This window comes from Cinclus cinclus, chromosome 5, assembly GCF_963662255.1.
Source record: "Cinclus cinclus chromosome 5, bCinCin1.1, whole genome shotgun sequence".
In the NCBI taxonomy this organism is placed as follows: Eukaryota; Metazoa; Chordata; class Aves; order Passeriformes; family Cinclidae; genus Cinclus; species Cinclus cinclus.
Window position 1 is genome coordinate 47528776 of NC_085050.1, and position 21186 is coordinate 47549961.

At 41.2% G+C, this 21186-nt stretch overlaps 1 protein-coding gene across 4 annotated transcripts in view; it reads right to left on the reverse strand.

Moving 5' to 3' along the window:
- The window catches only part of EPHA5 (EPH receptor A5), a 186508-nt gene extending 169173 nt beyond the window's left edge, over nt 1–17335 (reverse strand). For 2 of the 4 annotated variants that reach the window (XM_062492940.1, XM_062492936.1), the window contains exon 1: nt 17276–17335. In XM_062492940.1, the coding sequence (XP_062348924.1) occupies nt 17276–17314 (39 nt within the window). In that variant the 5' untranslated portion in view covers nt 17315–17335. The remainder of the gene's footprint in view (nt 1–17275) is intronic. The other 2 variants (XM_062492939.1, XM_062492938.1) reach the window with 1 other exon arrangement.
- Nucleotides 17336–21186: the final 3851 nt, after the last annotated feature.

Here is a 21186-nt window from a genome sequence, read left to right on the forward strand (position 1 = left end):
GTTGACTGAAGCAATCAGACAGGCCATCTAAGCACACAGATGATTTTGGTTCAGTCTTCTCAGGCGTGAAGAGTTCTGAGATGATGCAAAGTATTTGGCTTTGCAGGCATACCACCTTTACTTTTACAGAAGCTGGTGCTGAGCCAGGACTGAATCCAACCTTTCCTAGGGCTTTAAGAGGCTCCAAGGTTATACCTTCCCCTGTAACAGGAACTTGTCTTCCTACCAAAACTTGTGTACATGGTGCATTTATGTATTAGCACATTCACCTCCTATGGACTCCCCTTACCACATAACCATCCCACAGGTTCCCTAATGACAGTCTTCAGCACATCTCTAGCCCACATTTTCATGTCACAGAGCACCCTGCACTGTCCTGCAACTCCTACCTGCCACAGCAACCAGCTGAGCAGTCACTAAGTTTCCCTCTTCACTTTTACCTGGCTCCCATCATAAAGATGATTTTCTTCTCATTGTAATCCATTTGCCTCACAGAGCAAACAAGATAACGCAACAATTTACTAGGATCACTTTCAGAAAGCTGTTTTCTTTTCGCATCACTTCAGCTAGGATAAATTGCAAGGATCCCACAAGAGAGTCCACAGCTATTCAAGAGATCAATGCTCTACTTTATAGCATAAAAACCATTAAAAAATAGAGAAGGCTTGGAAGTAACTAACTTGCCTGCGGCCTCTTTGCCTGAAAAGGATTGTTGGGAGGAGAAGAGAGGGATGACCAGTATGTACCTGTAAAGTTAGCAAGAGGAGGTATGGAAACACACACTGACTGAGAACTAAAGTTTGATCAATTTGAGCTTGAAAGATTAATTTGTCTTACAATAAGGACAGATAGATGTTGGCACAAGCTACAAAGGGATATGGACTTAGCACAACAGGATGACACAGTCAAAGAAATCTCTCTCCAGAAGATGCACTGTGGGCCAAAACAAGGCTACACACCTGCTCCAAGGACCCCTGAACAAGTTTTCACACCATATGTGCCACAAGAGATTCAACTACATAATGTTAACAGACCCAGTGGCCTTAAATCCTATAAAGGTACACCACCATTACCTTCAGATCATACACTCACAGATCTGTTCTTCTTTTTAAATAATGACTACCAAATACTATAATCTTGTGCTTTTACCTAGTCAATTGTTTTACCCCATCAGCACTGAAAGTATAACTCACTAACAAACAGAAATAGCATGTATAGAATGTCAATGATTTGCAATCAACACATTTGAACACCAGGGTGTTGCCCAAATTTCTTCCTTAATATAATTTTGATTCCTTATGTATTTACTGTAATACAGGGGGGGGGAAAAACAGTTCTTGGTTTTAAAACTCTGCAGAGCAAAGAAGGAAGGAAATTTGTGAAGTAGTATCTTTGGTCACAGCACCATGTGTAAGAAAAAATGTTTGCATGCACTCTATTTTGTCTCTTTGCTAATTTATTTTTGAACAAACAAAACAAAGGTTGAAAAAAAGGAAAGGGACAATCTGTTTTTTAAAGGCAGTAATCAAGACTTTGCTAACTTAGGTAATTCCCCGTGCAAGAAAACACAGGACACCTATGGTATTAGCCCCCATTTTGGATTTTAGTTGTTTCATTACCCTTCATCAACAAGGACACTATAGAGTCTTCCAGTAGGGTCAGAAGCACCAGGGAACTCATTTGGGAAAAGCTCCCCTCATACTGTCCTGGTTTGAAAGACAGGTGTTTGCTAAGGAAAGCAGAAGCTTCCCTTTGGACTGAAAAAATATGATCCTTCCGATTATGATGATTTTGAAATTAAGGGAGCTCTCAGGCAAAGATATGGGGGTAGGAATAACAGTTCTTTACTAGTATATCTAACAAGACAAATAAGAACAACAACAGCTATGAAATTACCCACAAACAGAACAGTAACTCAGTCCCAGTGTTTTTTGGCTGCAGGCACCTTTTCCCTGAGCTGCAGTTCCCGGTGCTGGGGGCGGGCGGGTCCCGCAGAGCTGCAGGAGGGCTGGGGGTGATGGCAGAGCTGTCCCAGGGGGAGAGAGAGATGGAGAGAGAGCCCTCTGCTCACGGTGTGGGTCCTGGTGCTCAGCAGAGTGCTGGATGGTGGCAGGTGAAAGCGAGAAGGCAGCAGTGCAGGGTCTGACAGCAGTGAGGATGAATCCCGGTGCTGGGATGGCAGGAATGGAGCTGAGGCAGCGATCGTCCTTCTCGTCCGAACTCCGCAGGGGAAATGGGCCAAGGCCCAGTCTTTCATTTCCTCTTCTGGCTGTTTGAATCTCGCGGGGTTTCCCTGTTCTGTCTCCCCTCCCCCTTGTCACCAGGGCCAGTCAACAGGTATCTTAACATGACAATGGGGAAAATTCCACAGAGGGAAAAGGGAAAGAACCAACCCCCAACATTATCCACCCCAAATTTTCCCATACCATCATGCTACATCAAATTAAAATCTTCAAATTATAGAAATCCATACAGCTACAGATACAGGCCCAGTATCATAGGTAGTTCACCCTAAAACAAGGTCTCCTTGGAGTATGAATCGGATCTTTCCATCCCTTTGCATCACCCACCAGGTACAACCTGGCCCTTGTGCACAAACCACCCCATGAACTGGATTGTCTTTGATGGAGGCAGAGTTCACCCAAACAGTTTTTCCTAGCATACCTTTCATGTGCACCACTGGAACCTTATCTCCATCTGGTGTTCTCAAGGGCTCAGACTGGGCAGGGCCTGCTCGATTAGTGGAACCTCGGGTGTTCACTAACCATGTGGCCTTTGGTAGATTAATCTCCCAGTTCTTGAGTCTCCCCACCCAGGGTCTTCAAGGTGGTTTTAAGCAGCCCATTGCACCGTTCCACTTTCCCAGCCGCTGGTGCGTGATAAGGAATGTGGTACACCCACTCGATGCCGTGTTCTCTGGCCCAGGTGTTTATGAGGCTGTTCTTGAAATGAGTCCCATTGCCTGACTCAATTCTCTCAGGGGTACCATGTCTCCAAAGGACTTGCTTTTCCAGGCCCAGGATGGTGTTGCGGGCAGTGGCATGAGGCACAGGGTAGGTCTCCAACCATCCAGTGGTGGCTTCCACCATGGTCAGCACGTAGCGCTTGCCTTGGCGTGTCTGAGGCAGTGTGATGTAGTCAATCTGCCAGGTCTCCCCATACTTATATTTGGACCACCGCCCCCCATACCAGAGGGGCTTCACTCGCTTGGCTTGCTTGATGGCAGCACACGTCTCACAGTCATGGATAACCTGGGAAATACTGTCCATGGTGAGATCCACCCCTCGGTCTCGTGCCCACTTATAGGTAGCATCTCTGCCTTGGTGACCTGAGGCATCGTGGGCCCATCGAGCCAGGAACAACTCTCCCTTGTGTTGCCAGTCTAAGTCTATCTGTGACACCTCTATCCTTGCAGCCTGATCTACTTGCTCATTGTGTTGGTGCTCCTCATTAGCCCGACTCTTGGGGACATGGGCATCTACATGATGGACTTTTACGGGTAGCTTCTCTACCCAAGTGGCAATGTCTTTCCACTCAGCAGCAGCCCAGATTGGTTTTCCCCTACGTTGCCAGTTAGCTTTTTTCCATCTTTCCAGCCAGCCCCACAGAGCATTGGCTACCATCCATGAATCAGTGTAAAGGTAAAGCTTTGGCCACTTCTCTCTTTCAGCAATGTCCAGGGCCAGCTGAACGGCTTTGAGTTCAGCAAGTTGACTTGATCCACCTTCTCCTTCAGTAGCTTGTGCAATCTGTCGTGTGGGGCTCCATATGGCTGCTTTCCACTTCCGGTTCATCCCCACGATGCGACAGGAACTGTCAGTGAAAAGAGCGTAGCGTGTTTCATCTGCTGGCAGTTGGTTGTATGGCGGGGCTTCATCAGCCCGGGTCACTTGTTCTTGCTCCTCTTCATCGGCAAGACCAAAATTTTCACCTTCTGGCCAGTTTGTAATTATTTCCAAAATCCCAGGGCGATTTGGGTTTCTAATACGGGCGCACTGTGTGATGAGGGCGATCCACTTGCTCCATGTGGCATCGGTGGCGTGGTGGGTAGAGGGGACCTTCCCTTTAAACATCCACCCCAGCACTGGTAGTCGGGGTGTCAGGAGGAGCTGTGCTTCTGTGCCAATCACCTCTGAGGCAGCTTGAACTCCTTCATAAGCAGCCAAGATCTCCTTCTCTGTTGGGGTGTAATTGGCTTCAGACCCTCTGTAACTTCGGCTCCAGAATCCCAGAGGTCGGCCTCGGGTCTCACCACGTACCTTCTGCCAAAGGCTCCAGGACAAGCCCTTGTTCCCAGTGCAAGAAAACACAGGACACCTATGGTATTAGCCCCCATTCTGGATTTTAGTTGCTTCTTTACCCTTGATCAACAAGGACACTATGGAGTCTTCCAGTAGGGTCAGAAGCACCAGGGACCTCATGTGGGAAAAGCTCCCCTCATACAAAAAAGCTCAACATGGATTCTGGGTTCTGACAAAGTCCCTCTGCAACACCTGCACAGGAACTTCTGCATATCCAACTTCAGCAAGGTCAGCCTCTGCAAACCGCAGTGCTGAGAAACACCCCAAGTTAGCATTGGAGAAGACAGCCATGCAAGCAAAAAAATCTCTCATTAGGGCTGTGCTCAAAAGGGGAAGAGAAGTCCAAAGTTTTACCTGGGCTACTGGCATCAAACAAAACAGCTTTGTTAACACTGAGCAAGGGCTGCTTAAGATTCCCTGCTTTCTCTTCAACACTTTCACAGCCAAAGCCTTTTACAAATATTACAGAGGCAGCATCATAACTAAATCCTCTGGGGACAAAGGTAATGACATTTGCCAGGTTAATACACTTACCTACAGCTCTGAGAAACAGGTTCTGCCAAATTTATTTACTGTGTGACTCCAAAGGACACAGTAGCTCTTGCCTATCTGTACTGTCTGTCCACATCAAGACCACCCCTCTGACTTAAATATACTAGACTCTGAAGAAGCAGTGTTTTGCAATTGAACATAAAGGGGTCAGGAAGCTTACAGCCTGAGTAATCAGCATGCATATTCAATTATCATTAAAATTAATAAATTGTACAATAAACAAATCCCTGGATGGGTTTTGATTATCTCAGTCTGGGTATTTACCAGAATTACTCTGACACATTGAGTCACTGGGCTCTGGCTGACAGGCACAAGTCACTCCTTAGCCCACTGGAATTTCCTTCACACTAGAAGCATCAGGACATCCAATTGCAGGAAGAGACAAGTACCACACAAGAAATGAGATGGGTATCTAAAAATGTACAAAAAGTTTTGATTTGGTCTGAAATCCATTCCCAAGTGATTCAGCAGCTGTCCTCTGCCTCACTATAATTCTGCAGACTGATAGCACTCACTGCTTTTGCAGGAAAGCACCAACATACTTCCAGTCACCTACCCAACAACATACCAGCAATCTCAACTCGTTTACTTCCTGATCATGTGACAAGACAGCTCTAGTGACAGACATAACTAGCAATTCTCTTCGAAAACTTCATCATTTTAAAGTTGATTTTCCTATCACTGGAGCGAAAATTATGGCTTTGCCCAATTACTATATTAATAAATATCAATAATTTTAAGAATGCAAAAGCAACTCCAGATTTGGCAGATATATCAAAAGTATGTGTGTTGCCACTTAAGTTAACTGCACAGAAACATTCAGTTATTCAATCTGTCATCAAAATAAAGCAAACAGTAAACCAGAGACTGTGTAATGAAGTAACTTTATCTTACAGGGTTATACTTGTGGTTACAACTTTAATTGTGTAGTCTAGAAGGATTTGACAAACTGAATAATCTCGCATTATTGTAATGATTTGTAATCACAACACTGCCTATGATTTATGGGCTGACTTTACATTTGCACTGCAATCAACAAAGAAAGTCAGTACACACCCTACAGTTCTAAACACTTGAAATTATGTATTGCAAGGAGCCTCAACAGCCCCCCAGTTTGGAGGTTTGAAACCAAAGCAAAGCTCAAGTGTATCTTTCAATTTCTGAAGCAAATAAAGGTAAAATAAAATAAAACAAACCTCAACACCCCCAAGGCTTCTGAACTGAAGACCAAATATCATATTTTTGGTATCCTTTATTGTTGACTGAACCAGGAGCAAACCATGCTGAACAGACATCATACAGAACACAAGTTGTTTTGATGACCCTCAGCTTTATGACAAACTTAAAGAAGGACCTCCAGGCTCCAGCAGGAAACCAGGAGAATCACATCAGTGCTGGACCTGGAGTCTGCAGGCTGAATATACTAAAACAATCACCCTACCCTTGTCCCAGCCCCACTCCCCCAAATTAAAATACTAAGTCTCAATGAAAAACGCAGCCAACACAGACAGAAGGTGCTAGTTTTTCCGAACAGCTGGAGGAAAAAAAAAAAAAAATTCTTAAATCCTCCTTTTTAAAAACAGACATTTTCCCCTTCACACTTGGTATCTGTTGAGTACAATTAGGTCTTGGGGTTATCATCCCTGAAGGAGTGGCACCTGTGCATCACAGAAAAACTCAAACACCTCATAAAAATTGATTCATTCTAAAAAGCACTTTCAATAAATACATATTTTAAGCTGTCACCACCTCCTCTTCCAGCCTGTTCTCACTCACTAGTTCTGGTCTAGCTCACAGCCTAAGTGAGACAGGAAAAGGGCTGACTTGCACTAAAGGAACACCAAGCAGCTCTTTCTCACAACTGAGACAAAACTGAGAATGGATTAATGATATCTCAAATCATAGCAAGAAATACCCAGTGCCATCTTCTCTTGATAACTGCATCTTCTGTACCACATTCAATACTGTCAATATCATGAGAAGAATCGCTGGGGTTACAGGAAGATCTCAGAAGACAAGAATCAGCTTGCTTGTTCCAAAATATTTTTGCTGAAATCAAATGCGAATTTTTGCAGCATGAAAGTTCAAGTCCTCTCCCCACTTGAGAGCCAGAAGTTCTGATCTTTGCAAGAAAGCATCCCAAGGAGTGCAATTATCCACAGAAAATACATATCTTTACATGATTCTGGTTTACCTTACTGCAGCAACAGTAACAGATCTACAGGACACTATATGCTACAATATATAGGTAGTTCATGTATGGAAAACAGTAAGATCCAGGCTTTAGTACTGGGGAACTTATCTAAAAATTTAAGTGCATCTACTTTTTTTGACATGCTTTTCTAAATTTGACTTTTTGACTCCTCACTTAGGAGTAAAGTCAAGAAATAAATAGAATCAAAGGGGTTGCCTGGCACTTGCTTGAATACTGATGACAAAGAAATGAAGAATACATAAGCTAAATGCTTATCTAAGCATTTTGACAAGAATCAAGTATCTAATGATACTTTCCTTCTCGGAAAGCAGCAAAAGGAAGCAAATACAGGACTGTGTGGAGGTTTCAGCCTGATCTGACAGATCCAGCCTTTAGAAAGCCACCAGCAATCTCTACTCTTGCTATCATCACTTCCTCTGAGCTGTCCCAGGGATGCCCAGCTCAGCAGGCAATTTCTTCTCCTCCTCTTCCATCACACCATGCTGATCCACAGTCCACACTCTCCTCAGGGGAGCTTGCATCCTTACCACCCCCAGGGCCCGATCCTGTCTCCTCCCTGCAGCTAACTGGCAACTTGTCCATGGATTATTCCTTACTAGGACCATTAAAATCATACAGGGGTAGGTAAAGATCAAACTAACATGCCAGTTGTTATTCACTCCTAACTATAAATCACTACTACATCACAGATGTGTCTTCAGTAAATCATCTTGAAATAGAATTAAGAATTATTGATGTCTCATTACACACGGAAGAAATAATTGCTCTTTACCCTAAATACTCACAAATTTCCTCAGGATGGCACAATCTTTATTGTTTTGAGATAATTTTGGTAGGGTTTTTCTTCTCCCCCAAATCCTCTATCCTGGCAGAAGAAGCAGCAGCCAAACCATGTTCTGCAATTCTTTACTATTCACTGTTCATCTCATGGGGTGCAGACAATCAATCACACTGGCCTGACAATATACAATATCACAGCGGTATTGCAGAGATGAGTGATAGCCAGATGTCACTCATATTCTCCTCAACAGAGCTCCATCACTCATCTTGAAGAGCCTAAAGGCTGGTGAGAGGAGCTACCACTTTTCTTTGGAGCAGAGTTAACACAAAAGCCTCCAAAGCATGATTTGCATCCATGTGTACTGCTCATACTTAATTTCCAGTGTGTTTTGCTACAGTATTTTCAGTACTAAACCAACAGACCTCATGGCTACTGTTTTAGTCACACACACCAAATCATATAGTTCTGTATGCTTTTTCCGTCAAAAAGATATCTAAAGATAAATTAAGACTACCAACACAAAATATACTGGGACAATAAGAGCTTTAAAATAAACACTAGCATTTTCTTTCAATAGCAAGGACCCAGCCCCACCTTCCACTTTCATAGTGCATGTATCATCCTTCAGCAACTGAAAACATCATTTCTTTTGTTTTTCTGATCAGAACAAGCAAACAGAAAATCCTGAATAATTACCACTAATAACTTGAAAAATGGATAAAAGTTTGCTCTAACAATCCAAGATGCTCAGCTGCTGAACAGTTTCTTAACAGTAGGATAACTACATACCAGGACTTTCCAGCAAAACAACAGTCAGTCAGAAAGCTCTACATTCAGGTTTCAAGTTAGATGAAGGGTCTTCAAATAAGCCCTCCAATTTTTATTGTCTTCATTCACTGTCTCTACCCAAGGCAACGGCTTGCCATGAAGACAAAATAGCACCTTCCATCTTAACACTATTTTCTGGAATTTTGCATGTAAAATGTTCTCCTTCTGGATGCACCTACTATGTGTTTCCCTTTTTGAAGCTAGAATTCATTTTTTTATGATTTTTTGGGCTGGCTTTCTTGAATGAGTAACATTAAAAAAAATCAAACATGATTGCATTCTTGAATTTAGCTACCAAAAAAAAAAATTAACCTGAGGAAAAATATATGCTGTAAAATGGGGCCAGTACATTTGAAGTCTTTTAAGGATATATGGATAAAAGGATTATGCAATTAAGTGATAAGTAACCCACGGATACATATACTTGGCACATGAACCAGTAAGAAATATACTTCAAAAATTCATAAGCATAAGCTATAAAATCCTAATGCATATTTTAAAAACCCTGGGTTGTTTTATATGCATTCTGTAATGGCAATATTTTATTCTGTATAGTTTTAGATTTTCCATGACAGCACTACATTAATACATTTTAATTGTATGGCTACCAACTGTTGGATACCAGTATTTCTGAAATTGGCACAAAAATAACAAAGTAAACAATGGTTTTAGAAGATAAAGCTCTTCAAGGCTCTTTTATCCCCCAATGTAATTCCTAGACACTAGAGAAAAAAAAAAGACATTTTAGCATGATAGGAGATTATTGTTTGCCCAATGAGCCTGTGTGGAGGAACCTAAAGCTGACAACAATATTTACAAAATGATACACTGAAGGATCAACCTTTATTTTTTCCCATGTAGAATATATTATTCCAGTAATATAGTTTTCTAGCCATGATAAAGATTTGCTTTATTCTTAATCTCACTAGTATTAATTTATTTTAAAGTACGTTAGAGTACTCAAGGCATTTTAGATCTCCTTCAATAAGACTTACACCTCGCCAGATACTGCTCTCAAATAGATGCTGATTTATGTCAGGGCAGCCAGCTGAGAGGACAAGACAACAAGGGAAGTCTCAAATAGAGTGAAAAGATTAAACTTCAGATATTAAAGGAGATATAAGAAAGGACATGAATAAAATGGTAAGGCCATACAATGAGAACTCTTGTCTAGCATGGGGGCCTTTGCTTTAAAAGCAGATACATACTGCAGGTAGTATGTCGCAGGTATCAAGAGTAGATCTTAAATGCAGGTTGCTGAATGAGTAACCTGATTTTAGTCAGGCCAAGATTAAAAAACAAGACAAAACAAACAAACAAAGAAAAAACACACACACCAAATTTCAGGGGGAAACAGATCTCACCCTAGACAGAGTCAGGACAAGCTTTGAGACAGAAGTACTTCAGACTTAGGGCTGCAGTAGGTCAGAACAGACCACTTGGTTTGGTCCTCCAGAAGAGATAAACTCTGCTTGACCAGAGTAGAAGAGATAGTCCGACCTGCTGTCAGAGACCTCCTGTGACATGGAAACCCCACATCTGGCCCACAGACTAACCATTAGAAGCTAGGTTCCATCAAATTTAACCTGAACCAGTTTAGACGAAACAAATTCTGTTTCTCTTGTCCTACCCTTTGCAAACCTGGATGAAAGCCATTTCCCTTCCTCTCTGGTTGCTGTGGACCAGTTCAAGACTCTGTGCTACACCCAATTCCATCAGCCTTCTCACACAAGATGCATTTCCCCATTGCAAAGCTGATCTCTCTGGATCTAGATTGGTATAATAAAGCTTTGTGAAACAAATGCAGCTCCACGAGCACCACCAACTCAGCAGGGAAATACACAAATTTGGACAGTAGTCTACTGACCAAATTCACCTCTCATGGTAGTGCCCTACTCCCACTGAACTCCAGCATCTTCATTCTCAGTCTGGGGCTTCTGGAGTTGGAAACATGAAGTCACCTCTGTTTTAAAACACAGTTTAGTTAAATACCACAACTGCATTATTAACCTCTGATGTCTTTACTGTCCCAAAGCTCAAGCTCTTCTGTTGGAGTTATGCTATACAAAACAAGCATGCATTACTCTGGCATGCTAAGCAGGCAGCATAACCAAAAGAAAACACATCATCATGGCCCTCGTGGGATGAGTAAAAATGACCACAGAAATGAAGAAACAGAAAGAGAGTCACAGAGGACAGAAGTTTACATATATATAGCTACTGCATATTACCTTAAGAAATCACAGTGATGAAAAAACACCCCATATGTTTCAACATCTCACAGTGATGAAAAAACACCCCATATGTTTCAACATCATCCCACACATGGTTAACACAAAATTCCTTTATTCAGTATATAACAGAAAACATTAAGTACTACTGCTTGGGTTTGGATTATGCAGTTTACTTCAAAGCCTTAGACATGTAGTATTGTTTCTTCCTAAAACATGCATGCACAAAAATGTGTACATACAAACAAAGCAGCCAAATTGCAGGCTTTTAGGACACCATTGACATTTTTTCAGCTACTCGGTATTACTTATTTCCATTATTCTTCCTGCTCATGTATAAATTGCATTCTTGCATGTTAGCACATGTGTTGGTTTTGGCTGGTATAGAGTTAAATTTCTTCATGGGAGTTGGTGTGGGCTATGTTTTGGATTTGTGCTGGAAACAGTGTTGATAATTCAGGGATTTTTTCCCTACTGAGGTTATGCAGAGTCAAGGCCTTTTGTGGCTCTCACCCCAACTCACCAGCAAGAAGGCTGAGGGTGCAGAAGGAGCTAGAGGGGACACAGCTGGGACAGCTGATCCCAGCTGAACCAAGGGATATTCTGCACCATATGGCATGTGGAGCATATAGAGTTGGGGACAAGAAAGAAGGGAGGGACATTTAGAGTGATGGTGTTTGAGTTCCCAAGTAACAGTTACATGTGATGGAGCCCTACTTTCCTGGAGATGACTGAACACTTGCTGGCCCTTGGGAATTAGGGAAGAAACTCCTTGTTTTGCTTTGCTTGTGCACATGGTTTTTGCTTTAACGATTAAGTAGTCTTTATCTCAGTCCATGAGTTTTCCCACTTTTAACCTTCTGATTCTCTCCCCCATCCTACTGGGGAGAGGGGCATGAGCAAACAGCTCTGTGGGGCTTAGCTGCTGGCTGGAGTTAAACCAGAGCAGATCCCTCTGACTTCCTTTTCCACACTGGTCACAGATGAGCAGCAGCATTTACAGGAAAAAAAAAAACAAAACAAAAAAAAACAAAACAAAGAATGCCAAAACTACTGACCTGAAAATGCCAATTATAGTCATAACTACATGACACAGCTCAATGGTGCCAAGAATCCCCCTTCTCCTTTCACTACCTCCTATCCCTCCCCCTTTGTTTTATTTCTGTCCCTCAGGGCAAGCACTGCCTCCAATCCAGGATTCCTCTGTTAAATCTCTATCTGAACTAGGACTGACAAGAGAGCAACAAGAATCTATTCCCAAATCATGCTGAGCAATCTAAAACTGCTGTTATTTTTTAAAATTAAAGAGGCACCTTAGGGTACCTGTCCTCAAAAAGATAAGCCAGAAATGCTGCCTGGGGAAAAAAAACCCTAATCAAACCAAACCAAACCAACAAAAAAAAAAAAACAAAACCAAAACCCAACAAACCCTAAACCAATCAAACAAAAAATAAATACCCCCAATATCTTACATAAATGAAAAGCAACTTGTATAATCAGTCTAGCTGAATTTACTCCCCAACTTTCAGTATTTGGCCTTACTAACCACCCAAAGGAGGGGAAATTGCTGTTAGCATGCAAGAAATCATCTAGCTCCCTCACAATTATTTATTTATTGCAGAAAATTAACATCTCCACAGGACCAGGCTCTTCAGTACATGTTTATTTTCCAGTCTGAGCCTAAAGAAAAAAAAAAAAAAACAAAACATCACATGGAGCTGTGCAATGAGCCACAGCAAAGAACCAATACCCAAGGACCACAGAGACTTTCTCATTCTGTGCTACAGGAAGTTCAGGGAAACCAATGGTAAATGGAGGAGAGGGAAGAGAACCCTTTATGCAAAAGCAAAGCAGGTGTGTGGCACTCTGATTTGGACAGAAAAAGAGTACTTATAATCTGTAAAGAAAGAAGTTTTAAAATGAAAGAAGGGAGGGTCTGAAACAAGTAAGTCAGCCCAATAATAGCAACTGTAACAAAAATCGGACATAATTGCTGAATAAGTCAAACCAGCTAAGAAAGATTTTATTTTAATCAGCAGCTTTGTTTTCACTTGGCCAGACCACGTAAAACTGCACAGCATGTGTTTGCAGGGTGCTCTGTAGCTTCTGCCCTGGCTATGGCTTTGCAGTAAGCTGAAATGCATGACATAGCCTCCTGCCAAACTGAGGGAGGAGGAGGATATGATACAACCTACAAACACTGCCTAACCTCACCTGACTATTTCTGTCACAGCACTTACTCTTGTTCCTACCTCTCCAAGCTTCCATATGATAAAAATGCATGTTTAGCACAGAGAAGTACAGGCAGTTTCTGCAGGTCAGAGCTGTCCAGTGTCACAGCCATGTACAATGCACACACAAACCTCTGATGTGCCCACTTCGGACAATCCTAAGCAGTATTCCAGGAATCAGCCCACAGGTAAAAAAATTTGCAGAACTGCTGCACAAGCCTTTAATAGAAAACCTGACTGTTTTGTTCACATGCTTGGTGGGCTTCCTATCACACAAGAGGGACCAGACCCCTGATGTAGCCTCTGGTAAATACAGTAACCTCCTTCAACTTAAAACAGTCTTAGAAGAGCAGCAAAAAAAGGTCAAAATAGTCCCTTTGGCACATAATAAAAGGATCAATTCCTAACTTAAGTATGAAAAGGGCAGCATTTTCCATGCTGACCATGCTCTTTTGTCAGGAAGAGGCCCCCTTTTGAGCTCCAAGGCCTTGACGACTTCACAGGAACTTAGCTCATGCTTTAACAGATAAAATGCATGTTTAAGAATTGCCTTCACAACTGCTGCAAGCTGCTGAACCCACACAGGGCAGCCAGGAAGCCAAACTACTGCAATTTACTTATCCTTCAGGGAAAAGCTGCAGAAATAAGAAAGCCCTTTCTCCTGCTCAACTATTGGTTCTTCACACCAGGAGGCATTGTTTCAAAACCGAACTTGACCATAGCATATTCCAGTCATCTCATTTCTATGCATCCTTCAGTACTCCATATGAAGGAAGAGGGGGATTTTTCTTTCCTTCTATGTGCATAGGGAATATGAAGGCCAACCAGGGTGCAAGGATAATGTCCACCACCCAAACCACTACGAAATAAGTGCCTTGACAGACAAAGCGCTTCAGAGGACACTCTTGACTGAAGTGCTTGCCTCCCTTCCCATAAAACTCACTTCTCATAAGACGAGCCAGCACACACTGTTTCATAGTGGATCAAGGTCTGATCTTACAGGGAATTAAGCAGCTGTAGTATTTCTTCATTTGAGATGACAAGCATGAAATACATCTACCTTTAAGCCTGATCTGTTTCCAGGCTGGAGAGTCAGTCTCCTTTTTATAAAATGCTGCTTTCATTTCCCAGGTTAGATCACATTTTCTCCTTGTGTTAAGCAAAAATGAGGTGAACAAGAGACTAAACAAGGGCAGCTGGACCTTTTTTGGAACATGGAATGCTTTAAAGATTCGAGACACAAAAATTAACACAACACACAGTTGTAATAGAAGTTTAGACTATGATATCTACAAAGGAACTGCCAAAAGCAAGTTCATTTGGCTTGCCTGGACCTCTTATCCCCATTGTCTTGGTAAGGGGTTTTTGTTGGGTTTTGTTTGTTTGTTTTACATGTGGAAATCCGCTTTCAAAACCTATCAGTTTGAGCCTTTGTGATACAAAGATAATTTCTCCCAAGCACTTCCATACAATACCAAAGACTAAACACTTGCTTTCCTTAGCAGCAACTCTGCCCCTGTACAGTCTCCTACTTCTAGCAGTTATGGTTCTAAGAAAACTATTTAAATTCCATTAAAATTAATAAAAATCAAATGGAGAAGCAGCAACACTGGTAGAGTACCAATGTATCTTCAGTTGGAATTCCACCACTGTTGAAAAGTGACTGAACACCACAGGATGCTGTTCACAGCAATAATAAAACACCATGCATCAAAAAGCTTACCTCAGAACATGATTTGTATCTATACCCTCTGGTGTTGCAAAGTGTGACACATCCTGACATTTTTGCTTCTTTCCTTCATGGGGGATTGTGCAGAAAGATGCTTGAAAATTTTCCCTAGAGAACATCCTGAGATAACAAATTCATATGAGAATGCCTCAAAGCACATGAGAATGCCTGTCTCTGATGTCAGTTAAAGCTCCCTCCTTTTCCAAGTTAAAATCCTGAAGCAAGAGTGACTTTAAATATTTATATTAGGTAGATCCCGTAAAAAAAATTAAGCAAAGAGTATGTAACTGCAGTGCAGCTGATTGCAAAGCAGATAGAGCAGTTAGAGAAGTAACTCTGGGAAGACCTTTTTTAGTGCTTATAAAATACTGCAAATATATTAGTAAAAAAGAAAAAATAAAAAAGACAGTTGGACTAACCTCCTGGATTTTTATGATGTACCATGAAAATAAAGAAGATTAAGTTGAGATTTCTGGAAATTGGAGAACCAACTGCTTAAGTCACTTTTAAATACAAAGCAGAAGTTTTAATTTGGTATTCCTGAGTGTACTTCTATGTGCTCTTTGGAAACTGAGCTTGTAAATATAGAAAAGTTTCCCTAAATAATGAAAAGATAGAACTGCAGCTTATGTATAGGATAGTTAGCTTTTGATTTATTAATCTATACATACTGACTCAGAAGTATTCGGAACTTCTCAGCCCTATTTTACTACTGACATTCTTTTAAGGGTATTGGGATATACCAGAACTGTGCTTTATACCACAGGAAAAATACCACAAAATGTTGAAAAAGTTAAAAAGAAAAATTAAAATCATCCTTTAAGAACTGTATATTGGGATCTTTATGCTGCACCATGGCACCAAAATATTGCTCTGTCAGCATGTCTGGCACTGGTTATTCCGATGCCCACACAAGCAAGTGGAGTAAGTTTTATTCTCATCTTTAAATCCATAGATTTATTAAAAAAAAGGGGGGGGTTATAGACTAATCCTAACAGGATCAGATGTAGCTTTCACATCCCTACCGTAACCAGAGCCTGTAAACACGCAGCTTGTGCAAGTGAGGCTGCCATTTCTACAACCTTTCATCCACACAGAATATACAGAGAGCCAGATTTTAATTTACTGACTATTCAATACATTTTTTTTCCCATGGTTGACTACATTTTATATAAACACCATCTATATAACAATCCAACTGGAGTCCAAGACAATTATGCAATCTGTTTCATCTGGTGACTAAAATGCTGGAGTAACACATTCCTGAAACTTGCTCTGTTGGAGGGCTCAGTCATGCAGCATTTCTAACTTAGGATGCTTTCTCACCTCACAGTGCTCATGGCTTTCAGGAACTGACAGGAATACTCAGCATGGTACAGAAATCAACCTTTCAAGACTGCACCAAATCTCTGTCACAGCACAGCATTGCAGATACCCCAAACCAAAGAGCAAAAATCACAGCCCAGACTATTCACATGATGCAGTCATGTCAAGCAGATACACTGAAGGTATTAATGCATCTAAACTCCACCATTTATTTCAGGGATAGAATTAGGAGGCCAGGTTCTTTCAGCTACAGAATCACAAGAATGGGTCCAACATCCCTATTCAAGCAGGACCATCCCAGAGTACCTAGCACAGGATTGTGTTTAGAGGGTTCTTGAATATCTTCAGTGAGGGAGACTCCACAACCTCTCTGGGCAACCTGTGACCCACACAATAACCAAGTTCTTCCTCATGCTCAGGTGAAGCTGTGCATCACTTTCTGCCCGTTGCTTCTTGTCCTATTGCTTGGCACCACTGAGCAGAGCCTGGCTCCATTCTCTTGGCACCCTCTCTTCATTCACAGATATTTCAGTTGTCTTTTCTTGACGCCAGACAGTTCTTAATATAGGTAATGGTAAAGGATAGAGGCTCTTCAAAAGTGCTTAGAACCCAGTTTCAGTGTTATCAGGTCCCAGAACTTTACCATGAATCTGAGATGTATTTGTGAACAGCCTTGGTCACTTAAAGCTAACAGTAATCTTCCAGATCTTGTTTTTCAGAAGCTAACTTCCAAAAAAGTGTGTTCCACATTTTTTGCACAGGTTCAAGAAAAAACCCAAGAATTTATAATTTAAGAGAAATTTAAATAACCTAATGGATTTTCTTGGTGAGGGGGAAGGAGTGAGAAGGCTGACTCATTATTATTTTTTTAATACTTGTGGCTGTCTCTGCTGCATAAAGAAATCAATCCCCTAGCTATACAGCTCCATTTCTTCAGTCACAGCCTGTCGTTTTGTTTATTTTTTTCTCTCCATTGCCAACAAATCACTCTAGAGAGTTTTTAAACCCAGTAGTCTACTTTCCAAATGGAAACAATTAGTATAATCTGCGAGAGAGAAAGCAAACAACAACAGAGACTTACCCCATTTTTTGGGTAGGCTATCCATCCTAGATCGCCCATTACTGTACGTGAGTCCAGTAAATTCACTGAAAATAAAAGAAAAAAACTGTTAAATAAGATGGATGGATTATAAACTTCAGCATGTATTTAGAGGTATGGATGGCTCTGGTAAACAGACTGTTTAAAACTAACCAAGGAAGTTGGATTTCTATAAAGCAGAATAACAATGCAATAGCTACTCTAATAATGAGATCGTTCAATTAAAAGAATTCTATGCAAGCATTAGCTTATTCCTTTGAGATCTGCCATAGAAACCAAGCTGCAAAAACATTGAACTCCTGAAAAACCCAGATCCTTCACATTCTTAGGACTTCAATCTTCTGGGGGAAAAAGTACATCATGCACACTATGTGTTTACTTGTTTAGGTATAAATACATACTCACAAACATCTATGCATGTTTATACACACATTTCTTTTAAGTTGGCATGTATTTTTTTAGCATAATCAAGCCCTTAGGACAAAAATGAAACAAGAACTGAATTTTAGAAGTATTATACGTGCAAGTATTAATTTCATCAGGAATGTATTATTGTCTTCATCTTCCACATTTTTCTCCAAGTCTTTGACATCTTCATTATAAGGTATGCAAGGGATCTTTTCTCTTCTACACACAAAGATTAATGAGTAGTTTTAAGTCACACAAGCAATCAACAATTTACATTACACAGCAAAAAAAAAACTATTTCCAAGTTTTTAACCGTTTTTTCTTCTCTTACTATCTGAAATACTGGGTAAAAAGTGAGAAGTGACTAAATCTACACAAACTTAGCTAAGAAAAACTGTAGCAGCTTCTGGTGCTGAGCTTTCACCTCCTGCACCCAGGACTCTAAATCTCCTAGGCGCGAGATTGTCTCTGAATCATCAGCGGTCATCCAAAATCTCAATTTAGGAGCAACTTTCATCGACCTTATTAGCACACTTCATCAGATTACAACACTCACTTCTCTCAGTATATTTGTCTGCATAAGACCTCACTTTGTGTACTCATGTCTTTCCTGAAAAGGAAATTACTTCCCTGGGTCTTCAATTCCTGACCTCCACCCTCTGTGCTCTTTAAAAATCTCACTGGAAGTTTTGGTAATTGGACTTTCAAGACTATCTAGCAGATGATTATCTAGACCAAGAACAAGCTTGAAATGGGTGCTGAGGCTTTGTTCTCCTTCTTTTAGAATTGCAACAATATAGGTACTTAAAGATTGCTACAGAAGAAAAACAAACTGGTTGCATGGACAAATTTGAAGAAGGCATGTATCATAACTAACCCTCAGGGTTACACCATTTGCAGAGGCATAGTAAGAAAAATCCAGAAGTACACTATACTGCAAAGCTTGCTCCTTTAAAATATTAAGAAATATTTATAAACAAATGAAGACTAAGCAACTGATTTAGTCTGAAAAATACCCGAAGTTCTCTAAGTCAGTTTGGTCTTTATTGTTGTACTGCACTGAAGGCTGACTGCTGTAGTCCCTCGCACACAAAACCAGGCCAAAACACAAAAAAATACAACACAGAGTCCTTGGATCTGGCAAACACCTATCTTAAAAGTGATCTGTCTATCCAGATATTTTCACAATGTATGCAAGTATTAATGCAGGACCCTATCACATGTTCTACCTGGTCAAGTATATTTTTGTGATGTTGAGCAAAACACATTTGGTGGCTCAGGGTTTTCATTTCTGGATTGCTTTTTCCTGCCAAAAGAGAAAACAGTTGGAAGCTGTCCATGCTACCAAACTACAGGACATGTGGTGGAAGCAATACTCAGAGACTACACTGGACCATATTCACATTAAGTAAAAGTCCATGCAAAATAAAAAAGTATTGCTATCACCTGCCACTTGGTATGTCACCCAGTTATACCCAGGCTTTCCTCTATGAAGTCTCCAGGTAAAATGGTCATTAATTTCTCCTGCTTCAGCTGAAGCCAAGCACCACTATCCAAGTGCTCCTGAACTATATTGCATTTTCTTGGGATAAAAAGAATGACCCTAAAATATTCTTCAAAATATGACACACATAAATAACACATCCTGTATTATAATTGTACACTATTTTAAAAAGCAAGAAACAGCATTAAAGTTGCTAAAATGGCAGGTTTACTCAAATTCCTTCTATTACAATCACTGTAGTTAAGCTATGAAGAACAGTATAGTCCTGTCATTAAGTTGCAATGGATGCAAAACAAGTATTAATCTACATTGTACAACTTAACTAAAAGTTGTCCTGGAGATGCTACTAATGAAGGCAATTAGAGGCTGTGTTTGATGTCACAAGCTTCTTCATGGCATGCTAATTATGGAAAAAGCAGAAAAAGTACTTTATTCAAACATTAAATCATAAAATGGATATGATGCAACTAAATACTGTATTATCTTTCTACCAATGACAATTTTTAAAAATTTCTGTTATTAACTTCAAATTCAAAATAATTTTCTGTATATGAAAAGATAATACAGCCCATTCAACTCTAAGTCAAGGGAATTTTCCGACTAGTGAGTCAGAAGATGCAGAGATAGATGTATCCCAAATCCCCAGCTCAGAAAGACTCCATTCTTCTCGTATCCTCTTGCATTCTGCATAGAGCAAAATAAATAGGATGGAATACACCTTTTGTCAGGCACCATGCAGTAAGTCAAAGTTCATGTGCCAGGAAGGCAAAAGTGACAAGTGCCTTGAAGCTGTCCCTGGGTCTGAGCTGGTGTGGAAACCAGCTGTGTGACCACCACAACTCAGAGGGGCTGTAAGGCACAGAAGACACACACTGCCCCATAAGCATATGCTCAGGGCTGCTTTCACAGTGTAGCATCTGAATCACTGCACTGCATCTGCTCTGATGAATATACTTGGCCAATAACCTAAGCCACCTCCAAAGACAGAGACGTTTTCCTTTGAGAAGCCACAAAATTCTAGTATATAAACACAAATTATTGCTTGCTCAATCAAGATAGAAGGTATCTGCATCTTCGCCACCAGCACCCTCCCCAGTCACTTCCAGCGTATCTGTCCTTCACTTGCATCATTTCCAGGTCACCACCCCACCCCAATGCAGCCTCAAAACAGGGCCCAAGCATCCCCCACTCCAAAGGGGAAAGCGGGGGGGGGGGGGTGTCTCCAACAGCCCAGGTGTAGGAGTTCCCTGTGGCAGTGATGCTGTTATGCTATGCATACTTTGGGGATGCTCTCTCAGGCAGCCTTCCCATCCTGCACTGCCAGAGACGTCACTGAAACACATACTGGTCCCACTACAGGAGCTCAGACAGGCTCAGCACCACCCCTCTTTCCACCACCTTCCAGCCTGGCAGGAATATTATTTTTGCTGAAATGGTTTTTATCAAAACAAATGCTAATTGGTCAAGCTGGGAAGAATCAGTGAGCAAGCTGCATGTAAAATAGACACCTGGAACAGAGGAAAACAGGAACAGAACCAGTTCTTCCCTATTCAACCTGTGATTATTGTCAGCATGTATTTGGCTGTGGCTGTTTATTAACAAAGTAATCCAAATACTCAGGATACCAAAGGAGGTCGTTCAGGAACACCTCCAGCTATGTGTGCAAGGCTCTATACTTCAAAAGGTCTAGTGCCAGCTGCTGTGTAGCTAGTGACTCTTGGACTCACCCCAGCATTGCCCACTCCATGGGCATAACTCAGACCTGTATTCAAGGAGTGCTTGGGATACTGCAGAGCTAACTCCACTGAAAAAAATAATCTCTCCAGAAATTACTAGCAACTCTGCTTGGCCCACAATCTTCAAAGGCTCCAAACAGCAGAACTTATTTACTCCCACGTCCCTTCTCCTCAGCAACAGCTAGCTTTATCTCAACAAAGAAGCAAGAAACCTCAGACCCCATAAGCACACACCTAGCACCTGT